A 25,000-nucleotide genomic window follows, 5' to 3' on the forward strand; every position below is an offset into this window, starting at 1 on the left:
CATGTGTCGTGTGTGTGTGTGTGTGTGTGTGTGTGTGTGTGTGCGTGCCTGCGTGCATACGTCTCTCTATTTGTTTGACAGAGTTGTGTTTCACCAAGTCTTAGAAATAAGTGAGTGTGCAATGAATGTTGAATGTTGTTGCAATTAATGGGTCAATGGGTGTCTCTGTACGTAACGTACCTCACATTTATCCACCACAGGTTGGTGTGCACATTCTGATCCATTACCAGCCACTGCTGCCACCACCTGCTTATGTCTCTGTCTGCCACTGTCCCCCGTCCCTTCCTCATTGGAGCGTGGGGCCGAGCGGTTGCCATGGTGACCTGTTTGTTGTTGTTGTTGTTGTTGTTGTTGCTGCTGCTGTGGGCGTGAGGGGCTGAGAGGGGGCTGTCTCAGCTCTCTCCTCAGGGCACGGTTCTCCTCCTCCACCTCGCGCATTCGTAGCTCCAGTGCCTGCCGCTCCCCGCCTCCACCAATCAGAGGCGAGGACTGGGGCTCCAGGGGCGACAGGGGGAGGTGCCTCACTGAGGAACGGAAGGAGACACAAAAAAAAGTGGAGAAATCAGAATTACAACCAGTTCCATCCAATTAGAGCAACATATAATCAGAATCGTAGCCAGCTTCATTGGCTAATATGCTGACATTTGACTTATGAACATTCAATCTTTTAATATGACTCCAGGTTGAATGGGGGCAAGTAGCTCACTGAAAGACAAAGAAAGGCAGACGAGAACAGAATAGAGAAACAAAAGTGAGAAGGAAAATGTTCTGGACATTGGTGAGGAATCTGATGGAACAGGCGAAATTGCAATGTAACAACACCAAATGGGGCGAATGGCTCCAAACAACTAAAACAGCCATTTTGTCTCTTAACAACCACACTAGTGGCCATTTTGGCTTTGTCTGATAATTGACAAGGAGGTGCCATAACAACCCCATCAAACCGCCTTTAGCCTCTTCACAAAACCGTGTTAGCAGACAGACAAATCCAGCCTGTATAGTGCTAGACAAAGCTGTTTACCTCACTGCTGTCGTCCATAAAACAGGCTTGAAAAACGCACAGAAAACACAGAAGGCCCTTCACTCTCACATAAAAGCGCATTAACATCTCAGAAAAATGTTATTTCATAATGATAGCCAGTCAAGCAGATGCCATGATTGTTTGGGTTGTTTGTGAATCTGACCACACTGATGCTCTCATTTCAATGTCTATAGCTCTTTTTTCTTTTTTCTCTTACGTTTGAAGAGTCAGTCTAATTTCCATTTGCTTTTAGGCCTTTAAGGTCCAGTGAAAAGGAACTTGCAGATCAAAGAGGACCGAAAACATTTTGAATTGAGTGGGAGAATTTGGAAATGACCTCGATCGTCGAAGAATCAAATCCGGCGCCCTACCGTAGCCTAACAGTAGGGCACTGGGTTACTACGGCCATTTGCCGATCCTTCCCCGTCTCTCTCCATTTCCTGTCTCTCCTCCACTGTTCTGTCACAAATAAGGTCAAAAAGCCTTAAAAAATATGTAAAAAAGAATCAATTCTAGGTCGGCGATGTAACAGCACGTTGACTTCACTGTTTGAGCCACAGCCTATTTCAATAAATAATAATTGTTTGGTGGGGCTTGAATGACATCCAACACTCATACACACTCATTTTTTTCCCCATATGTGCTCTGGAGACTGCTCACGTTTGCAGTGTGGTAAAAAAAGACTGTTTCCAACGAGCGTTTAGTGTTAATTCACCAGTGCGCATGGCAATGTGGGGCAAAATGATAGCAGGCTACCGCACCGCTACAAGGCTGTCCTCTAATGAGGGGAGCGTGAGTGCCGCAACGGCACTAATTGCAGGAGCATGGGCCATGTGATGTCTGGGCTAATTAGAAACAACAACAGCCATAAAAAAGGTCTCGCAAGAGTTTGTAAAGAAACAGTCCTAAATTTGGAGACAGATGGAGAGAAAGAAAATTTGGGATGGACAGATCGGTATACAGATCAAGAAAGACAGACAGATCGACAGAGAGAGAAAGACAGTCGCAGAGAGAAACCTTTATGACTGCAGAAAGACAGATCGACACCAGTCAAGCAGATAGATAGATAGATAGATAGATAGATAGATAGATAGATAGATAGATAGATAGATAGATAGATAGATAGATAGATAGATAGATAGATAGATAGATAGATAGATAGAAACACAAACACATACAACAGGCAGACAGACAGACAGACAGACAGACAGACAGACAGACAGACAGACAGACAGACAGACAGACAGACAGACACACACACACACACACACACACACACACACACACACACACACACACACACACACACACACACACACACACACACACACACACACACACACTGCAAATGTAAAACTGCAAATGTAAAGATTGTGCAAAAGACCTAGAAAAACGGAAAAAAAAGTCCGTACAGTCAGTGAACAAGAGGGTGAGGGAGTGAGTAGCAGAGTAGCAGAGGAAGAGGAGAGAGAGAGAGAGAGAAAGAGAGAGAGAGAAAGAGAGAGAGAAAGAGAGAGAGAGAAAGAGAGAGGGAGAGCAGGAGAGAGCAGGAGTGAGTTCAGAGAGCGTGAGGGAGATGGAGAGATAAAATGCACTCATGCCGTTTATTAGTCCTGCATATTTAGCATGAGTCATTAACAACATCAGGAGCCATCAGCTCTACCGCCCATCACTCCCCCAAATCACCCAAGTGTGTGTGTGTGTGTGTGTGTGTGCGTGCGCACGTGCCTGCGTGTGTGCGTGTGGGTGGGTGGGTGCGTGCGTGTGTGTATGCTGGGGTTCACTCCGTGAGTGTCCTCAGTCTGTCTTTCTGCTCACACCCCGAACCCCACCCCGTCCCCAACATCCAAGATGGCTGCTAGGCCTCTGTGAGCATGCCCAGATAGGCATTGAGATATAATATAATATAATATCATATGAAACTGTGCGTATGTGTGTGTGTGTGTGTGTGTGTGTGTGTGTGTGTGTGTGTGTGTGTGTGTGTGTGTGTGTGTGTGTGTGTGTGTGTGTGTGTGTGTGTGTGTGTGTATGTGTGTGTGTGTGTGTGTGTGTGTGTGTGTGCGTGCGTGCGTGGGTGCGTGCCTGTGTTTGTGCTGGCGGTGATGGGTGGAAGGGGTTGGTTAGAGGGTCCTTGAGGGTGGGCAGCTGATCAGTGCAGTGAATCTGTGATCGTGCTCCGATAGCCAATGAGTTATGCTAGCTGTCACTCACTTCCCACACGCCAGACTACTTCACTACCGAATGAGTGAGAGAGTGGAGGAGGAGGAATTGAAAAAAAAGAAAGAAGGCAAAAAAAAGCGTGTGAAAGAAAGACATCTGGCCCTCGACTTTTAATGGGTGTGTGATGGGCCAGTGGAGTCCCTTGGCATGCCCTTGTGCTTTGGTGATCACTCAATCAGCAGGCAAACACGCTGGACAGATTTACAAGCTGTAATTTAGGGGAGTCTCAATCTAACCCCACTCCCCTACCCATACTGAACGGGACTGGAGAAAGAGAACAAGAAAGAAAGGAATGGATGAAGGGAATATGGAAGGAAGAGTTCTGTAGGGAGAAAGGGAGAGACGACCAGAGGAGTAAATTAATGTGATGTGGAAATGACAAGAAAAGGTACAGTATATGGTGACCTGTATCGTGCAATATAGAGTTCACAAACAATACGTATTTTGTCTATTGTATATTGTGAAAGTGAATGTGAAAGCCCACCTGGGAAATTCCTTGTCATTGTGACACAGCACTCCACAGCAGACAGTGCTCAGTGCACACAACAAAATTGTATTTATGTCTCACCTGTGCGAGGGGGCAGCCCCAAAGGACACCCCAAAGCAAGCACTGTGACGGGGCAGAACCATGGTCAGGGAACCTGGCTTCTATTAACATTCTTTAATCCAAAAGTGATTGAAATGTTCCCACTCTCCACACACACTTTGTCGTGTCCAATTCACCTGGGTCTCTCGTCAGTCGAGTTGGCGATAAATTGCCGTATCTCTGGCAATATTGTTCATATCTGTATCACTGACACAACAGGATGTGATGATGGGCTGAATGTGTGTGTCTTGATGTCTTACTTTTTATTCATATTACTTTTTTAATTTGACTTTCTATTGAATGATGGATACTAGGACTATCAAGCCAAATTTGCCCATTGATGGGAAAAATGAAGTATTCTCTATACGAATATTTACTGTGTGCAATTATGCCACAATTTGTGGTCTCCATTTTGTGAGATAATTAGTGAGATTATATTCACATCTGATTGACTAATGATGCACGAAGTGTAAATAAATGCCAGTGAAAAGCTTGATTTTGATTTGTTTGTATTTTCTGTGCTTTCATCTGAAGTGATTAATTACTCTGCATCTCTATCTTTAATTTTCCCTTATGTTCTCTCTGAACATACACACACACACACACACACACGCAACCATGCACGCACATGCACACGCGCACACACACACGCGCACACGCGCACACACACGCGCACACGCACACACACACACACACACACACACACACACACACACACACACACACACACACACACACACACACACACACACATCCCCCGCTGCCTTCCTATACAAACCCACAGCGGTAAAGAAAAGCAATGAGCGTGGGAGCTGATATTACTGGTATTGATCACGAGCTGAAGATGGCTGAATCTCCGGGATACTGACATCAGTCACACCCTTCACAACGCCATACACTCACACTAACACAAGACCCTCACCCCCCTTGCACCCACACATGGGGCTGAGAGAGAGAGGCGATGGAGAATATATGGGGAGAAAAAGATGGGGAGGGGGAGAGAGAGAGAGAGAGAGAGAGAGAGAGAGAGAGAGAGAGAGAGAGAGAGAGAGAGAGAGAGAGAGGTTGGATGACAAAGAGAGATATGGAAAAAACTGAGATGATGGCAGGAGAGAGAGTAGGAAGGAAAGAGACTATGGCATGAGAAGGAGAAAAGAACTAAAGGAGCACCAAAGCCTTTTATTGGATATTGGACATTGGACATTTACTGTACCGTGCTTTCCTTCTGCAAACAAAGATCTCAGCAGAAGCAGAAGGAACGTGAAATTAGTATCGTAGCCCCCTTAATGTGCGCCTTACCTCCAGTGGCACGCTGTAATAGTCATTGAAATGTAACTACCACAGCACTACAATACTATGACACAACACAGACCCTTTAGTAATGTACCACGACTCATTACCATACTGGTAACAACATGTATAAAGCCGCGTCTTAAGGGGTTAAGTGATACTGCACTCTTTCTGTAAATAATCCCATTTTACTCCTCATCGAGAGTAAAATGATTAACTTTTACCGTTCTACTGTTCTTTCAGCTGTTGTCTCAGTCAGCTTCAATGGTAGTGTCAATCAAGTTATAGCTATAGTTCATTTCAAAACTGAAAATGCTGAAGTTGTGAATAAATTGGATTGAAATAAACACTACTGAAACACTATCTTTTATTTTGTCTGGAAAGAATCAAAATCAATCGAGTTAGCTGTCCCGGGCCCAGGGAGAGAGGCGGGCCAGCCCAGAATTGGGTCCTCATTACATTGTACTTACTGGATGGGGGGGCTCTTTCAGATGACTTCGCCCTGGACCCGGCCAAAGCTGTCAGCGGCCAGGTGTAGCATACAGGGGGTCAGGATTTGGCTGGTTAGCTTTGCCGATTAGCAAGGCACTTCCTCGTCGCCTTTTTCACAAATTTGTGCATTTCCGACATCCACTTCGCTTATGATGATTGGTGGGTGCGCGAGTGGAGGTAATGTTGGGCACTACCTCCATGGTTGGGCACACAGACCTTGGTTGGGCACGTTATAATACCTCCATGCATCCAAAGCCCGTCTTCCATATAGCTTTCTGGTCAACCGTAAGTCAGTCAGTAACGTGGCACGTAATTGGCTGAGTAAACTGTTGGCGGAAATGAGCTCCATGAAACTCAATTTTGGAAGCTGAAAAATGTGTTCAATTTTGGCTGAATTCACTAGCCTAGCATTTCCCACTGAAATGACTGGAGGCGGGACTTATTTACTCTCTCGAGTTCTTATACTACCTCCATGGTATAGAATACCAGCAACACAGCTCTCCTCATCCATGCATCCTGACTTGACTGACTCCCACTCTTGAGCTCCTCCTCACCGCAGTGACCTGAAAGCCTGCCTGAGGTCGTTTACTCGATAATTAAGACCCGGGCACGGCTAACTGACTAATGAGTTAATGAGATAAGCTGGAGAAAATGAACCCTACCACCCGCCTGCCCGCCTGCCCGCCTGACTGCCTGCCCGCCTGCCCGCCTGACTGCCTACCCGCCTGCCCTCCTGGCCAGCTCACTCACACATCATGCTGGGAGCAACAATAACAGAAACAACAACAAGGCACATGGAGAGGTGTTAATCACAAACATTGTTTTTGGAAAAAAAACATGTCCAATCTGATATTTAGGATTGTACATTGACTCTACAGGGGTGATTCTAATTATAAATAAATAATAGTGATTATGAACCATTAGGCTATATCAGAAAGCAAATGTCCAACCACATACGTATTTAGAAAAAAAATATCCATTGACTGTTTTCATCCATTCATTACCACCGTCCTCCAGCCATGTGGATGGCCTAATTAGAGCAATTACAGTCATTTGATAAAAAAACAAGACGTGTATGCGAATACTTTCTTTCTGGAGATCACCAGGTGATGCGGTTTCTGTTGCAAGGCAAACAAAAGCAACCAATGGCCTGTTCTGTTCTCTATGGAGGTTAATGTATCTGATGTATCTGATGCCTTGGCCACGGATTAAATGGCTAAGGCACCATACTGTTAGACTGATATATTACTACTGGGGGTCTCTGATCCCATCTCTCTCTCTCTCTCTCTCTCTCTCTCTCTCTCTCTCTCTCTCTCTCTCTCTCTCTCTCTCTCTCTCTCTCTCTCTCTCTCTCTCTCTCTCTCTCTCTCACACACACACACACACACACACACACAATCTTCACTGTCCTGACCAAAAATAATATTTGAAAAAAGTTGGAGTTGGCACTCATTTGTTTTGTTTCAGAGTTGCAATATCATTTGCAAAATCATTTGGCATCATGTGATTGATCTTGAGATTACTTCACACAGACGAATTGTCTTGTTTGGCATCCAACAGTCCCATTTTCTAACCTGGCATAATTGAAATGATTAACCTTGGCACTGAACAAAGATGCATTTAGAGAGTGAAAGGCAAAACTCCCATTTCGCACATTCATTTGTTTTTGGGCCTTGTGCATCAGACATCCTAAACAACCCCAGACACCAGGGGCGGAGTGGCCCACCTTTTCCCACCGGGAGAATTTTCCCCTTGGCGGCCCTCTTTAAAAAAAAACAAAAAAACAAAAACAAAACAAAGCGAACAACATGGTTTCCTAACCAAAAAGACAAAAGCCACCAAATCTGCAGTCGTACTACATGTGGACATTAGTGTTGTCAAAATATCAACCTGAAGTGGAGAATTGTACCTACACCTTGATGAAATGCACAGCCAGTAGTCTACGTAAAACGCAGGTATACGCACCCATTTCAAAATTTCAGGGATTACAGTATACCCACTTAAAATTGATTGATCCATTATTTACAATAGCACAAATATATACAGTAGACTATACACACATCAAAAAATGCTCAAATATACAGTATACCCACTTCAAAAAGTAGACCTCACCACTGGAGCCATCATCACAGTCCAAAGCATTCATAGGCCTACTAGGTTAGGCTACATCACGCTACTGTTCCATGCAAATGTGCACTCCACTGTCATTTTGACAGTTTGAAATTGAAATATCGTTTAAGGAAGACAGGATGAGCATGGGCACAAAGTTTTGAGTGTGGGGATTTTTAGAAGAGTAGGCTTACAAAATATAGTATAGTAGCCTATAGCTTACAAAAAGTCTGTCTACATTGTGCAATAAACCCACCATGCAGCAAATAAGCCAAACCTAGCTACTTCAAACCACAACCATAAGTCATCAAAATGTATAACCAAACGGTGTAGGCCTACCTTAAAACGCTGTCTTCGTCGCAGCAAATGTCTTTGTTTCTTGCAATCACTCTACTTTAATCCACAGCTTAGGCTACACACCCAGCACTGGTCACATCAGAATCTTGTGTGGTAATTATTTTGTTCCATTTCTTCAGACATAGGCTACATCCTAAATGTACCACATATAAATATATGTATGATAATAATATTATTTCGACTATAAGGAGATATACTGACGGTCTAACAAATCAAAACAAAACCCATTGCTTCTGTTAGGCGCAGTTCTCTTCCTTACCACTTAGTGGAGTCTGTTCGTAACCCAAGTCAATAACCAGAGAGCAAGTGAATCTGGACTGGAAAGACTGTAAACTGTAACAGTCGTGTGGAAATCGGAAAATAAATCATAATTTATTAATATTTCCATCCTTTGGTAACCAATATACATATCACAGGTTCTTCAAATACTGAAAACGAAACTGTGTTACTAAGATCTTGTAAACTTCCGCGATCTACGGTGTATGAAAATTATCAGTAGAGAAGGGGTGTGGCCAATTTACTGTTTGACACCGTCAGTGAGGTATTGTCGTCTGGTATGCGGTATAAATACTGGCTAGTCATCTATCTCGAAATACAGGGAAGTGGAAAGTGGGAAGTCAGTGTTTATAAGTACGATATCAAAACTTTAGGGCCAGCTAAGAATATAATGCGGCCGCATTATTACATTTCGCGGCCCACCGGGACAAGTCCCCGATCTCCCGACGGCCACTCCGCGCCTGCCAGACACAGATGCACGCACGCAAGTATGCACGCACACACACACACACACATACTGTACAAACATATAAACACACACTACACACACACACACACACACACACACACACACACACACACACACACACACACACACACACACACACACACACACACACACACCACTGAAGCTACAACTACTACTTCCATTTCTGGGAAGGATTTTGAATCTTTGTTGTTGGCCACAGCCACGCCCCACAAACGACTGATAAAAAACATACCCTAAACACAACTGCAGAATAGCTGGTAATTGTGGTTTTAACCCAATAATATTAAATGTTTTAAAGTAAAAGTTTGGAACACTCTTAGAAACTGAAAACTCAGATCTTGAATCTGTACTTGCTACTAATGTGGTAGTCGTGGTTTTAGAACAAACAAATCAAAGTGTTTTCATAGAGAAGGTTTGGAACTCTAGTAGAAGCTGGCTAGCTTAATTTCATCTACTGGGGCAGACAGCTCATACCCTGCAGTGCATGTACAGTATGCATGCTGCGTCCATGTTTTCACTTCAATTGATCTGCAGCGTGCTGATTAGCTGGTGTGTGTCCAGTGGGATGGAAAAGTGGATGTAAGTCTGTGTATGCATGTGTGTGTGTGTGTGTGTGTGTGTGTGTGTGTGTGTGTGTGTGTGTGTGTGTGTGTGTGTGTGTGTGTGTGTGTGTGTGTGTGTGTGTGTGTGTGTGTGTGTGCGTGTGCGCGAGCACATGCGTACATACGTACAGTACGTATAGTATGTATATTACATGTCTGCGTGTGTGCAACACGCTTGTGTGTTGCAGTATTTTAGTGTTGCTGCTGTGAAACGCTGCTCCGCAACGCCGGTCCCTGTTATGTTGGGCTATTGGGCTACACCAGGGTTTCCCAAACTGGGGTGCGTGCACCCCTGGGGGTACGCGGCCTGCCATAAGGGGGTGCGCGAGCTGAAGAGCTATGGCGGATATATGAGTTTTTCTTTAGCATTAATGAACATTATGTATTTTTTAATAGTATGGTGCATTATATGCTGAAAGGGTCCATTGGAAGAATAGTTTAATTCCAAGACTATTGGAAAAGAGGATTCCCCCAAAAAGACTGTGCTTAATATGCAGTGAATGAGTAGTGAATCCATACTTGCGCAGCCATCAGCACACCAAAATATTCGCTCAGGGGATGCGCGAACCACATTGAAATGTACAAGGGGGTGCGCAGGGAAAAAAGTTTGGGAACCCCTGGGCTACAGGATACCGCACGTGGGTGTGTATCCATCAGGCCGGAAAACAGATGGGTGAGCTGCTTAAACACGGCAAAGTGGGCCGAGCTCATGTGTTGCTGTTTCATTTTCGCACTAATGCATCAACACCCCCCCCCCCATCCATACACACACACGTTCACACACACACACCACCACCACCACTAAATCCATCCATCTCTCTCTCTCTCTCTCTCTCTCTCTCTCTCTCTCTCTCTCTCTCTCTCTCTCTCTCTCTCTCTCTCTCTCTCTCTCTCTCTCTCTCTCTCTCTTTGCCTACTGCCTTCTGCCGCTTTCAGCACATTTCCCTTTCACACAACCAAAAATCAAACAAAAAAGATAGAATGAAAGGAACTAACAGAACTAAAGGGGAAAAACAACCCACTCATCCCCATACGACCAACCACACACCCGCCTACCGCACCAAGGCTCAGCAATGCACCCAGGGAAGCCATGGGCGGGTGGGAGACAAAGCAGTCAGTTGTACCGGACCGAGAGAGAGAGAGAGAGAGAGGTCCCCAACATTGGGTCCTTGTTATATTGTCTATTGAGTGTGTGTGTGTGTGTGTGTGGGGGGTCTTTTAAATGCCTTTGTCCTGGGCCTGGCCAAAGCTGTCCGTGGTCCAGACTCCACCGCCCAAGCCAAGCCAACCCAACCCAACCCAGTTCAGCGCAGCCCAAGCAGCAGGGCTGGAGCCAGAGCACCTTCTGCTCAGTGCCTGGGCCAAGCTGTGATTTATTCACAGAATGGACAAGTTTTGGTTCGAGTCCCGACCGACAAACTGGACCGAAGACTTCACGAGAATCGAGCAGGCATGCATTTGTTATCCAGACTCCAGGCTTCAGACTTCAGGCTCCAGGCTACGGCCCAAACCCAAACCCAGTGGCTGGCCCAGCTTCTGGATCTCTCTCTCTGGTCTCCAGGGCCGCTCTGGCAAGCTTTGGCTGGGCCCGGGACAAAGCCATCTGAAAGCCCCCCCAAACAATATATTCAATGTAATGAGAACCTAATTCTGGCTTCCCGCTTCTTCCTGGGCCCAGGAAAACTGACCCTTTTGCCCCTCCACTGGTCAGCTTCCCTGCTGTTCTGGCTCAACCCGAACCAGCCTGGCCAGGGCAGCAGTTGCACCTGGTCCTGTGGAGCAGCCCGTGCCATTTCAATTTGGCCAGTCCCGCTACCCCCTGCCAAGCACATAGCGGGACAAAAAAAAACACACACACAGACACAGAAACAGACAGACAGACAGAGAGACAGACAGACAGACACACACACACACACGCACGCACGCACGCACGCACGCACGCACGCACGCACGCACGCACGCACGCACGCACGCACACACACACACACACACACACACACACACACACACACACTGAATAGCCTGAAATCAGCTTACGGAGAGAGAGATAAGGTGCACTAATGGATTTAAGCGATTGCTCTTCGCTTGTTTTATGTGAATGGGATGAAGCATTTGATCACCTGTTTGATTCGCAGAGGTAGAACGGATGGTGTGTCATGCCTGTAGAACATCTAATGCGAGACGAAAGGAATCACCATCCCTGATAAATAACTACCAGGGGTAGAATAGATGGTATATACTGCATGTCTGGGAGAAGCCGTGCTCCAATTGTTTGGGAGTTGGACTTCAATTCAGATTGGGTTGCAGGTTTGAATACCTCCCTACCTCACTCCATGGCTTATATTACCTGGATCAAGGCACCTAACCCCATTCTACTTCATCTAAGTACTGTAAGAAATATCCTGTATTTAAAATAACCGTAAGAAACAGGGATAAAAGTGTCAGCTAAGTGTAATGTAATGTAAAAAACTGTAATGAATAGATGGCATGGCTGTAGGACATGCAATTGCACGTTACAAAGGAATTGCCAGTTCAGATAGAAAACCCATAGTTTAGATAGAAGGGCATGACGCGTTGAGCTAGAGCGCATGAGCTGTGCAAGGCAAGAGAGTCTGCAACATTGATGGACATCTAACAGATGAAAGCGTATCTAACAGCACAATATTTGTATGCATTTGTGTCACATGAAGATGCTGTCACCTCCCACAAATACCAACATTGGTCACTAGCAACCCCCGGGCATGGAAACGCCCGGGTAATAGTGAGGGTGCAACGCAAACTAATGATTTCTTGTCAACTCAATCCATATTGGCCGTGAAAAGTGTGCGGCCGGCATGCTCAGCAGAGCTGGAAGAACATGGGAGAGGAAGTGCTAGAAAGGCCCTTGAATGTCCCACGCACAGTGTTAAGGATATGAGCCAGAGAGAGGGAGAGAGAGAGAGAGAGAGAGAGAGAGAGAGGAGAGGCTGGTGGAAAACTAAATAAAAATGGAAATGTATCAGATTGGCACACAGCAGTGCCACTGCTATTTCCGTACGAAGCGGGTGCAAGGGACGCAAACGGCCAAACATTTGGAGCCTCTGAAGCTAAGGCATTATGGGAAGGGCTGTTTTGGACACATCGGCCCCCTCTACAACGGCCATGTCCCCTTCATGAGCACGGGGGGTGGTTGGTTGCCCAGTGTGGCAGCTTGACCACATGGGGTATGGAGGAGAGGAGGGCTGGGGTGGCGTGGATGTTGCAGCCCGCCTTGCCACCATGTGTGCTACATACTGGAGAGACATTGGTGTGTGTGTGTGTGTGTGTGTGTGTGTGTGTGTGTGTGTGTGTGTGTGTGTGTGTGTGTGTGTGTGTGTGTGTGTGTGTGTGTGTGCGTGCGTGCGTGCGTGCGTGCGTGCGTGCGTGCGTGCGTGCGTGCGTGTGCGCGCAAGCACAACATGCTGACGTGCTTGACTTGACTTGACTTGAAAGCTTTAATGTCCTTTAAAAGGCAATTTGATTTACAGCACAGCAGAATGAATGGCATAAAAACATATAGGCCTACAATAAAACACATACAGTACAACAAATACACTCAATAAATAGCTAAACATATAGTTACTATGTAAATAAATACGTAATAAATACAGACCACTGGTCAAATGCATCCATTAACCCAATATGAAAGTCCATAATGTCATGAATGTATCTCCCACATCTTGTTCAATTCGTTAATTGCCATGGGGATGAAGGAGTTCTTTGCTCTATTGGTTCTAATATTGGGGTATCTATACCTGCGTCCTGAAGGGAGTGTTTGGAACTTAACTGAGAGGGGGTGGGTAGTGTCAGTACAAACTTTATCCGCTTTCTTTGTTAGTCTATCTAAATAAAGTTTATGAAGCTCATTTTGCTGACGCCTCATTATTTTCCCACATGTTTTAACAATTTTACCCAGTTTACTTTTGTGCGTCACTTTAGAGTGACCATACCAGCATACCATACCATAGGAGAGAACGCTTTCAATAAAAGACTTGTAAAATAAGGTTAAAATGGTGTTGTCAACGTTAAAAAAGTTAAGTTTCCTTAGGAAATACAAACGTTGTTGGCCCTTTTTGTAAATTGCATCTGCACAACTGTCCCATGACAACTTGTGGTCTATAATCAGACCAAGGTATTTATAATCAGTCACCACTTCAATCTCCTCTCCTCCAATAATTGAGGGGGGAGTTGGTAATGCTTTTTGTCTAAAATCAAAGATAATCTCTTTTGTTTTTGAAATGTTGAGGTGCAGGTTAGACCTTTTCGACCAGTTGACAAATTCCTCCAGTACTGGACCATGCGTGGTTTCATTGTGGTTCAGCAGGCTTACCACGGCTGTGTCATCCGCATACTTAATTATGTGGCAGCCAGGGTGACTACTACGACAGCTGTCAGTATACAAAATAAAAAGCAAGGGTGAGAGAACACTTCCTTGTGGAGTTCCGATAGAGGTAAGTCGCACATCTGACAAGATGTTGCCTACCTTCACCTGCTGTGCTCTGCCCTGCAGAAAGTCCATAGTCCAATTAATCAATTTAAAATCAAAACAAAAGTCTTTTTTCAGTCTTTCAGCTAAAATGTGTGCGTGTATAGTATTAAAAGCTGAAGAGAAGTCAGCAAAAAGGACACGAGCATGTGTCTTAGCACCTTCCAGATGCATATAAATATAATCCAAGAGTGTGAGAATGGCATCGTCTGTTCCTCTGTCATGCCTATAAGCGAATTGGAGTGGATCCAGGGCCTGCTGGCAAGAGTTGATGATGTGTGTCTTCACAATCCGCTCAAATGATTTGACTACAAGTGAGGTGAGGGAAATGGGCCTATAGTCCTTAGGGGTTGTTGGATGAGGGACTTTGGGAAGGGGGGCCACATGTGACTTTTTCCAAATGCGTGGGACCACTTGAGTATCCAATGAGTGTTGGAAAAGGGAGCAGAAGACCCCACTCAATTGGGCTGCACAGTATCTCAGCACCTTGCCTCCTATGTTGTCAGGCCCAGGACTCTTCCGGATGTTGGTCCTCTCAAACACCCGCCGCACTGTGTCCTCCTTAATGGTGAATATCCCCACAGTCCCATTGTCCTGTACTCCTCCTGTTGCCAAATAGAATCACCATCTTTGGCCACATGTTCATAGCGGGTGAAAAAATCATTCACGTCATTGGCCAACTGATACTGAGCTCTATCATCTATTTGTTGTTCTGCGCTTTTGCTTGATTTGTATGGGGCATTTGCCATCAACTTAATGCCAACCCATGCAGACCGCGAATCTCCAGCCATTAAAGTCTCTTGTACCTTGTCTCTATACTGGCATTTAGCTTTGTAGATCTCCTTATTGACTTTCCTTTGCACCTCAATCATGTCCTGTTTGCTTCCCACAGCAAATATTCTCTTTTTCTCATTTAATACCCCCTTCAACTCTTTTGTGACCCAGGGTTTATTGTTTGGGTACACCCTGCTGGTCTTTTTGGGAATCACTGTCTCCACACAAAAGTCTATGTAACCTGAAATGACCTCGGTCATCTCATGCAGGTCGGCAGAGGAGTTTTCAAAGGTGCTCCATGTTGTTGACTCAAAGCACCCTCTCAGGGTCTCCACACAGGATGAATATGCCTTGGGAATGGATCCATAGCACAAGTCTATGACCTTATTATTTCTTGTTGGGCATGTGACATACTGGGAGTAAGTGGGCAGCGCACGTTTGAGTGTACAGTTATTAAAGTCGCCCAATACAAACTTGGGTGCATCAGGGGAAATTTCGTCAAACTCCTGAGTGATGTTGTAGATCACCTCGGCTGCTTTGTCTGCATTAGCTTTTGGGTGTATATACACAATAGTCAAAAATATTTGTGGAAATTCACGAGGTAAATACGACGGTCGGAGGGACAGGGACAAAAGTTCAATATCCGGGGTGCATATTTTTTTCCTCACCACAGTTGTCCTGCACCATCGGTCATTTATCATAAGACACACCCCTCCTCCTTGCTCCTTGCCCGTGGTCTCAGCGCAGCGGTCCAGTCGAGTGATTGAAAACCCCTCTGGACAGACCTCCGAGTCTGGCACAGCATGATTCAGCCAGGTTTCGGTGAAGGCTAGCACGCAGGCCTCCCGGTATTCGTACAAGTAGCGAGTGTTTGCTCGCAACTCGTCCGCTTTCCTCTTGAGCGAACGTACGTTTGCTAAGATGATTGTGGGAAGGGGCACTTTTGATTTCCTACTTCTGAGTTTTAAGCGCGTTCCTCCTCGCTTCCCACGTTTTCTCTTCTGTCCAGCTCTACTACTGGTGCTGTGCCTTGTAATCTCCGCAGGTATTGTATCCGATATCCAGTCGTACGTGCGATCACGAAGTTGCAAGAGAAAGTCCTTATTATAGCGTATGTGTTCCCCAGATTCGCCGGCTGGTTTGCTTGCTGAGAACACAACCGCGGCGACTAACAATAATAAAACGAATGTCCATAAACGGCTCATGGTGGCCTGCAATGACCGTGGTCGAACTTATTTACGTTATTTTCAATTTAACTCACGTAGGACAAAACAAACAAACAAGTCACACTCCGCCAAACAAACAAACTGTGCTGCAGGTCGCCACTGTGCAGCGCCCCGTCCCTCTGTGTGATGAGTCAGTCATGCTGCCATGTATTGTACCCATGTGCCGCATATGAGGGATATGTGGGCATGCTGGCCATGGTTATCTGTCCATATGAGACCTAATGGGGGGACATAAAGGATTTGTGGCGTTGAGGCTCTGTTCTGGCACATGGCCACCACTACACCACATAATGGGCGTGTGTCCTTCATGGGGCAGGGAGGTTTGGGGAGGAGGATGAGCATCGAGGGGAGGGTTTTGCTGCCTGCCCAGTAAGCCTGCTTGGTCATAACGGGGAACTGCTTGGGACACGGTGATGTCCAAAGTGCAGCCATGTGTTATCACCGGGAGGTTGCTTTGCCACATTTCCACCGACCAAAATCACCCCAAATGTGCTCTAAAATCAGTGGCTCTCATCCAGGTGTACAGTACGTGTGTGTGTGTGTGTGTGTGTGTGTGTGTGTGTGTGTGTGTGTGTGTGTGTGTGTGTGTGTGTGTGTGTGTGTGTGTGTGTGTGTGTGTGTGTGTGTGTGTGTGTGTGTGTATGTGTGTGTGTGTGTTTAATTGTTTCCCCCTCATGGTCCAGTTGTGTGCCCTGTGGCCACCACAGCAACAGCCACTGCCACAGTCTTGCCAAGCAGACATCTGCCACATGAAAGTGACCCATCCCTCAACCTGGCCACCCGGGCACCCAAGCACCCAGCAGCCCCACGCCCATGCCAACAGCCTGGCCAACCACCCAGCAACCCCGCTACAGTGCCAACAACCTGGGCCCCCAATCGCGACGCGCACCCCCTTCAACCCCACTCTCATGCCAACAGCTTAGCCACAAGGCACGTCGCGGGCATCCTCGGAACCCGGCACCCTCGTAACCCGGCACCCCGCCAACAAACCTGGCCACCCACCGAGGCCCCCCCTCGTAACCCCCACTCCCACGATAGCAATTATCTATTCCACACCTCACCAAAAGACACATAAAGCACACGCACAAAGACAACACACACACAGACACACACAGACACACACAGACAGACACACACACACACACACACACACACACACACACACACACACACACACACACACACACACACACACACACACACACACACACACACACACACACACAAACAGAGTCGACTTGGGGAAATGAGCATGTGAAGATCTTTCCAACCTTGCCAGCCATTCCCAAATCTCACCCCGCCATACTCGTTCAAACAAACAAAAGAGACCCACAACAGCCACATGGGAGAATTAAATGTGTGAATTTCTTCCACAAATCCCACCACTTACCACCACCCCCCAAAACCCACCACACCATTCACACAAACAATACACAATAACAAAAACAAAAATAAAACCCACCACATCATTCAAACAAACAATAAACAACAAAAAAGACAAAAACAAAACACACCACACTATTCACACAAATAATAACCAGCAACAACGGCAAAAACAGCAAAACCCCACCACGTCATTCACATGTCAAAAATGAACAATTAAAAAATCACAAAACACAGAAAAACTGACATACAGTCCATGCACATGGGCAGCGCCTTTCAAAATGCTGTATTGTACTGTACAGAAGGAGCTCTCCTCATGAGGGAAAAATTCTGCTCGTTTTTACTTGTGAAACATTTCATCTTCTCTCGCTGCTGGGCTTTCATCATTTTGACAAGCATGTTTTCACCTCGCGTCTGAATGGGAGGCCCAGCACTGGGATATTCTGGGTGGTGTGTAGATACTGTGTGTGTGTGTGTGTGTGTGTGTGTGTGTGTGTGTGTGTGTGTGTGTGTGTGTGTGTGTGTGTGTGTGTGTGTGTGTGTGTGTGTGTGTGTGTGTGTATGTGTTTGTGTGTATACGTGTCTACGTCCGTGCATGTGTGTGTGAGTGTGTGTATATGTGTGTACGTCCGTGCATGTGTGTGTGTGTGTGTGTGTGTGTGTGTGTGTGTGTGTGTGTGTGTGTGTGTGTGTGTGTGTGTGTGTGTGTGTGTGTGTGTGTGTGTGTGTGTGTGTACATGCATGAGTGTATGTGCACCTGTGTGTGTGATCACTCAATGTGATGGATGAATGATGATGGCCAGACTCCTCAGTGGCCTGGTTGTGTGTGTGAGCATGAGTGCAGGCGTGCGTGAGAGTGTGAGAATGTTTCTGTGTGTGTGTGTGTGTGTGTCTGTGTGTGCGTGTGTGCCGGTGTGCGTATACAGTATGAGTGAGTGCATGCATATGTGTGTGAGAGAGAGTCTGCACGTGCACACAAAAGTACAGGTGCAACTGTGTGTGCTTACATGTGTATGTCGTGCAGTGTGTGTCAACAGATGCACCCATGACTGTGTGTGTGTGTGTGTGTGTGTGTGTGTGTGTGTGTGTGGGTGTGGGTGTGGGTGTGTGTGTGTGTGTGTGTGTGTGTGTGTGTGTGTGTGTGTGTGTGTGTGTGTGTCTGTGTGTCTGTGTGTCTGTGTATGTGTGTGTGTTATGCCATATGGGTGTGTGGCTGGGTCTGCAGACAGAGGTGTCAGCACACATCTGTATCAGGGGCAGGAGCGCTGGAACACTGCCTGGGTCGCTCCTGCCTCCTGCTGTGTGTGTGTGTGTGTGTGTGTGTGTGTGTGTGTGTGTGTGTGTGTGTGTGTGTGTGTGTGTGTGTGTGTGTGTGTGTGTGTGTGTGTGTGTGTGTGTGTGTGTGTGTGTGTGTGTGTGTGTGTGTGTGCGCGCGCGCACAGATGTCTGGGAGATCTTGCTCCTGCTGTGCATTTAATTTAATAATAATTCCACTTCCTCTTCCTCTGCGGCCTGGAAGCAAAGGGGGGTACAGAAAAGGGGGTGTGAGAGTGTGTGCATGTGAATGTGTGTGTACAGTGTGTTTGTGTGGCATGTGTGTATGTGTGTGTTCATATGTGTATACTGTGCATACTGTATGTGGGTATGTGAGTTTGCATGTTTGTGTGCGTGCGTGCGTGCGTCCGTCCGTCCGTCCGTGTGCATGTGTGTGTGTGTGTGTGTGTGTGTGTGTGTGTGTGCACGTGCATGTATGTGTGTGTCTGTGTGTGTATGCAAATACTTTGTGCCCGTGTTGGAGTGTGTTGAGGGGTTATGTCCAACCCCAGACCTCAATTGAGAACCGTAAGCTCTTCCTTCCCCATCATCTCCCCCCGGAAGCCTCTCATTTGGTGCTCAATTACATCACATTAACTTCATAATTAATTGGCTCAGACTTCCAGTAAGGAAGGATATCCAGAGAGACGGCTGTATTAGGGCTGCAACCATATTGCATCGAACCGAGACATCGCGACACATAGACTGACAATACTGTATCGTGATGCAAGAAGGCAGTATTGTGATATGCCCTTTCAAAGTTCTGTTACACTTCAGTCCAGATATGACGTGATAGTGTTTCCAAGCTTCAAATCATTATCATTGCTATTTTTAAACTTTTTTGAAATTATTAGTAGCCTCATGTATCCTATTCTACCTATAAATGATCATCAAAAAGATTTTTGAAATCGTGGGGTGTATTGAACCGTAGATCAAAAATCGTGAGTTGAGTGCATCGTTACAGCCATACGGTATATGGCTGTCATCCCGGCGTGCACATTACAAACACATACACTCCACTCCAATCTACTCCACTCTACTGAACTCTCTCCCTCTGCAACACTCTGGTTAACAGCTACAAGTGAGGGATGGGTGGGTTTCTGTGTTTCTGTGTGTGTGTGTGTGTGTGTGTGTGTGTGTGTGTGTGTGTGTGTGTGTGTGTGTGTGTGTGTGTGTGTGTGTGTGTGTGTGTGTGTGTGTGTGTGTGTGTGTGTGTGTGTGTGTGTGTGTGTGTGTGCGCGCGCGTGTGTGGTGTGTGTGTGTGTGTGCGTGCGCGTGTGCGTGCACGTGTGTGCGTGTGTGCATGGTTGTACACGTGTGTGTGTGTGTGTGTGTGCTAGGGGGTTTGGGGGATATTTCAAAGCTCATTTCTTGATGTAAAGTCTGGGGAAATTCAGGGCTCTTACCACCTGTGTAGAGCTGAGTGAAACGGTACAGCAGATTGTTTTACAACTTCCCCTTGCACCTTGGTGCATAATAATGCATGGCTTAGAAAGCAAGTCTGGGGCCTTTCCTCATACACTGGGACAAAATGTTTTTGTACCAACGACTGATTGACGACAGTATATCGTCACTACAAAGTCTCGGGAAAGTCAAAGATCTTACCACCTAGTGAAACTGTTTGTTAGATGTTTCCCTTGCAGCCAAGTGAAGAGAGAGAGATAGAGGGAGAGACAGAGACAGAGACAGACAGACAGACAGAGAGAGAGAGAGAGAGAGACAGAGAGAGAGAGAGACAGAGAGAGAGAGAGAGAGAGAGAGAGAGAGAGAGAGAGAGAGAGAGAGAGAGAGAGAGAGAGAGAGAGGGAGAGAGAGAGAGAGAGAGAGATGGAGAGAGATATTTAAGGGTACCAAAAGAGCACCAGGACATTTTGGAAAATGTCCAGTATGCCAGACTACCATGCCAGCTCTTGCGTCAAGGGGAAAAGAAATCTTGTTTCATGAAGTAAAGTCTGCGGATAGCACAGGGTCTTACCAGCTGCTACACTAGATTGTTCTACTAGTTCCCCTTGCACCTCATTGCATACGAACAGCACTCTCAGTATTTCAGTGCCTTACAGTCCCTATTCTCTGCTGTTGTCATGGCCAGCTGACGTGCGTACACCACCACCTGTCCATTTTTGCACAGCTAGTCTGTCCATTTTGCACTCCTACATTCATCCATCTGAAAATAGAACAATCAAGACACTAGGGAAGGAAGTATTATGAAAGGGATAAAACAAAATTGAGGAAAATTCAAAGCAACCATGAGCACAGATGAAAAGAGAGAGAGAGAGAGAGAGAGAGAGAGAGAGAGAGAGAGAGAGAGAGAGAGAGAGAGAGAGAGAGAGAGAGAGAGAGAGAGAAAGCAGGAAAAGTAAGAGGTCTAGAAAGTTCCAATGCAGATGGGGCGCCTGTGGCAGAAGAGTGATGTCAGTACCGTGGAAAAAAAGGTAGCGTAAATATAAAAGGTGGCGTGATATCTGACATATGACATATGAGGTGACAGATGTGTGTGTGTGTGTGTGTGTGTGTGTGTGTGTGTGTGTGTGTGTGTGTGTGTGTGTGTGTGTGTGTGTGTGTGTGTGTGTGTGTGTGTGTGTGTGTGTGTGTGTGTGTGTGTGTGTGTGTGTGTGTGCGTGTGTGTGTGTGCGTGCATGTTTGTGATAACTCAGAACACAGATTACCAAATGCATCATTTGCCAAAGCTACTCCCAAGGGCCCACTTCACTCGTGTAGAAATAACAACAAAGGCGGTCGGAGGCAGACATGGCAGGGATGTTGCATCACACTTCACACACTTCACACATGGTGCTCTGGCACAGAACATCTTAATTCTGCCTCAAGACTTCATCATCGACATCCAGGGTTGCCAGATTGGCAGTTGCCAGTTGCCAGTTTTCCCACCCAATTGGTCTGTTTAGGATAAAATAGTTATGAGTGGAATTGCCATATGAATTTTAAAAAATGAGGTCGAATTGTGTCGAATGTAGTCCCTGCAGGCTTTTTGAGCATTTATTTGGCTGGAACTAGGGACGTAAATAATATAGAAATGTATCGATATATCGTGATATACTCTGATGATTTAATCAAATCCAGTCCCTCCAGGATTTTGCACTGGGATTTTGTGATTTTTGCGGTCAAAATGCCTGATTTTGTGGCGGCATTTTCTCATTTTTTGCAAAGATTTTGCGGCATTTTCTCATTTTTTGCAAAGATTTTGCACCCCTTTCTGGGTTTTTTTGGTAACTGAAAACCACAATCAGTCTAAGCAGGCTTAAGACAAAAGAGAGAGAGATTCAGAAACACACTTCCTATAGGCCTATAATAGAATAATAAAATATTGTCAAAAGCTGTCAGAGCGTCTTATTAGCCAGTGCGTCCAATGTGTAAAAAAATCATGACTCATAAATCTCTGTCGATATTTTAGAACGACTTCGGGGGAAAACGGGACAGCGCGTTATGAAAAAATACTTGTGGGTATAGCCTACCACTAGGCCTAATGAAGAGCGTCGCGGGGTACAGTAGCCAGGCTGTATGCAAGCGTTACAATGTCACCTGTAGGAAGACGCGTCTCTCTCTCTCTCTCTCTCTCTCTCTCTCTCTCTCTCTCTCTCTCTCTCTCTCTCTCTCTCTCTCTCTCTCTCTCTCTCTCTCTCGTGCTCGTATTGCAAGCTGTTGCATATTATTTGCTTGATGCAAAGTTGTGATGGCATACACGCTCTCGTTGACATGGTTGCATGGATTCGCAAGACTTTATTGCAATAACACAGTGAAAGCGTGGAAGGGCCGTTCACTTCCTATCTCGGTGTCCTTGACTGAAACAAGTTGCAAAACTCCACACTTCCGAAACCTTTGCGATCGGCACTACAGTGATTGTTATCAGAAGGCTTGTGCCTACGCATAGACATAGACCCTTAAATTACAAACATTAGCGAACATTGAAAAAAGATCAGACAACGACCGTCGGGTAGCATGCTCATGAAAGCGACAGGGGAGAGTGGAGAAGTTCCACAAACATGTAGCCTAACGTAAGATGTTCGACAGTACCGCCACTATTTCATGACTGCATACACTTCTTCGTCATGGATAAATGGGCAACAATACTTTTTCCACCCAGGATTGCACTGAAAAGTAGGCTACTGCTGTTAAAAAAAAGCTCATGAGTGTGCAGCACCGACGCCTGCGTGTATGTGTGAGGGAGGGGAGGAGAGACGCGGAACAGCTGAGATGAGGGTCGCGACTTCCGAAATAGCAGGCAATTCTTTTTCAATGTTTCAGTGACATATTAACAAAAATGCTTCGCATTGGTTTTCGTCTCCGGTGGTATTGTAGTCACATTTTTATTTTTTTTGACGAAAATATAAATCAATAAACTCCACAGAATGTTGAAATTTTGCGGGAAAAATGCGGCTTTACAGGAATTACGCGGCATCGTGAAATTATGCGGAATATCATTGAATTTGCATGAATCCACGCGATCGCTGAATCGCGAAAAACTGGAGGGACTGCAAATCGCATCGTTGTTGTGGGGCATTCTTAAGTATCGAAAAGAATGGAATCGCTGGCCCCTGCCCAATAACTTAGTGCAAAAGTAATTGGGAAGAAATCGAATCGTATCGTATCGGATCGTGGGGCATTCTTAAGTATCGAAAAATAATCGAATCGTATCGCATCGAATAATAAGATATTGATATTGAATCGTATCGTTATGGAGGCAGTGATTTACAACCCTAACTGGAACTCATCAGTAACATCTGGCAACACTGTCCATATCAACACCCTGCTCTGAACCGGTTTGTTTAAGCTATGACCCAAAGGTTAAAGGTTGTGTGTGTAACAGTTTTAGATTTAGGGGATTTAGATTGGGGATTTGACTAAACTACTGCCCTCAGCATCAGCATCACAGCACTGATCTGAACTGTTGTGTTTAGGGTCAGCTGTTGCCTAAATGGGCAAGGGTCCGGCGCAGCACATTTTTGAGGTTGATTCAGGCCAGCTCTTGACTAAAGGTATGGTGTGGAACATTTTTAGTAATTGATTATCAGAAATGTACTGTATGATACCTATGACAACCAGCAACTCCCAGTATGTATGTACAAGCCCAATCCCTTATTACGGTAATGACAATATATCGTATTGGGCAATACACTATGCCAATACCCAGCCCAGTCAGTAGAGAGAACTGAAGTCCAAACACTTTATCATATTCAGGACTGAAATAGGTACAGTACATAGACATTAACTATGTGTAGTAAATTGGCACTATTACTGAGTTCAAAGGCTACATTGCATTGTAACTCGATGGCATTCTGGCATTCAACTGCTAGATATTTAAATTGTCTTATTTGTCTGGATTACATTATCCTATTGACATGCTATTTTCCAATGGTTTATTTTGTACATTTTCTTAATGCATTCAGGAGTTCCAGTCTGAATATGATACAATCTGATACAAAATACAAGAAAAAAGGTACAGTGTGTTGCTTTTCCAGGTCAAATGTATTTAAAGTGTTCTACATGACCTGTGCAGTATGAAGAACTGAACCGAGTACAGGTTGTTCTACTAAGAACTCTGCACTCAATAATAGCCCAATAAGGCCTATCTGCCTGCATGCAAAGGAAAGAAAAGAAGAAGAAGGGGGGGGAAACGAGTGTCCCAATTAAGGAAAGAGAGGATGAGGACATGAGTGAGGGAGAGAGCTGCTTTGTTTTCCCTGGCAGTACTAAATTGGGCAGCATATTCATGAGGGACACATGTGCACACAGTGTGACACACACACGCACATTCGACGTACACACACACGCACACACGTGCCCACTGTCACATGCACACAAACACAATCATGCACACATGTTTTTGAGGCAGCTGGCTTTTTTGTTTTGTTTTTTTGGGTTAAGATAACAGAATAGTCCACGACATGATATACGTACCTAAATGTACAGTACTATACCGAAGACAGTAGTTTTCAAGAGAGTAAGCCATAATGACACACACACACACACACACACACACACACACACACACACACACACACACACACACACACACACACACACACACACACACACACACACACACACACACACACACACACATACAAGCGAGAGAGAGACAGAGAGTTTAATGAGGTCAGCAAACGGGAAATCATTACCGATCCACTGAACGCAACCGCACGGAAGAGACAGTGATGAGAAGCATTTCATCCATGTGTGTGGGTGTGTGTGCACACACATATATGTACATGTGTGTGTTTGTGTGTGTGTGTGTGTGTGTGGGTGGGTGCGCACTTGCTTCTGTGTGTGTGTGTGTGTGTGTGTGTGTGTGTGTGTGTGTGTGTGTGTGTGTGTGTGTGTGTGTGTGTGTGGGTGTGTGG

The 25,000-nt window shown here is 45.7% G+C and overlaps 1 protein-coding gene across 1 annotated transcript in view; it reads right to left on the reverse strand.

The window, feature by feature from the left end:
- LOC134463641 (xylosyl- and glucuronyltransferase LARGE1) overlaps positions 1-25,000 on the reverse strand; it is a 178,553-nt gene that overhangs the window by 95,002 nt on the left and 58,551 nt on the right. The window contains exon 3 of the mRNA XM_063216828.1: positions 181-524. Within this exon, the coding sequence (XP_063072898.1) occupies positions 181-524 (344 nt within the window). The remainder of the gene's footprint in view (positions 1-180; positions 525-25,000) is intronic.

Source organism: Engraulis encrasicolus, chromosome 15 (assembly GCF_034702125.1).
Source record: "Engraulis encrasicolus isolate BLACKSEA-1 chromosome 15, IST_EnEncr_1.0, whole genome shotgun sequence".
NCBI classification, from domain to species: Eukaryota; Metazoa; Chordata; class Actinopteri; order Clupeiformes; family Engraulidae; genus Engraulis; species Engraulis encrasicolus.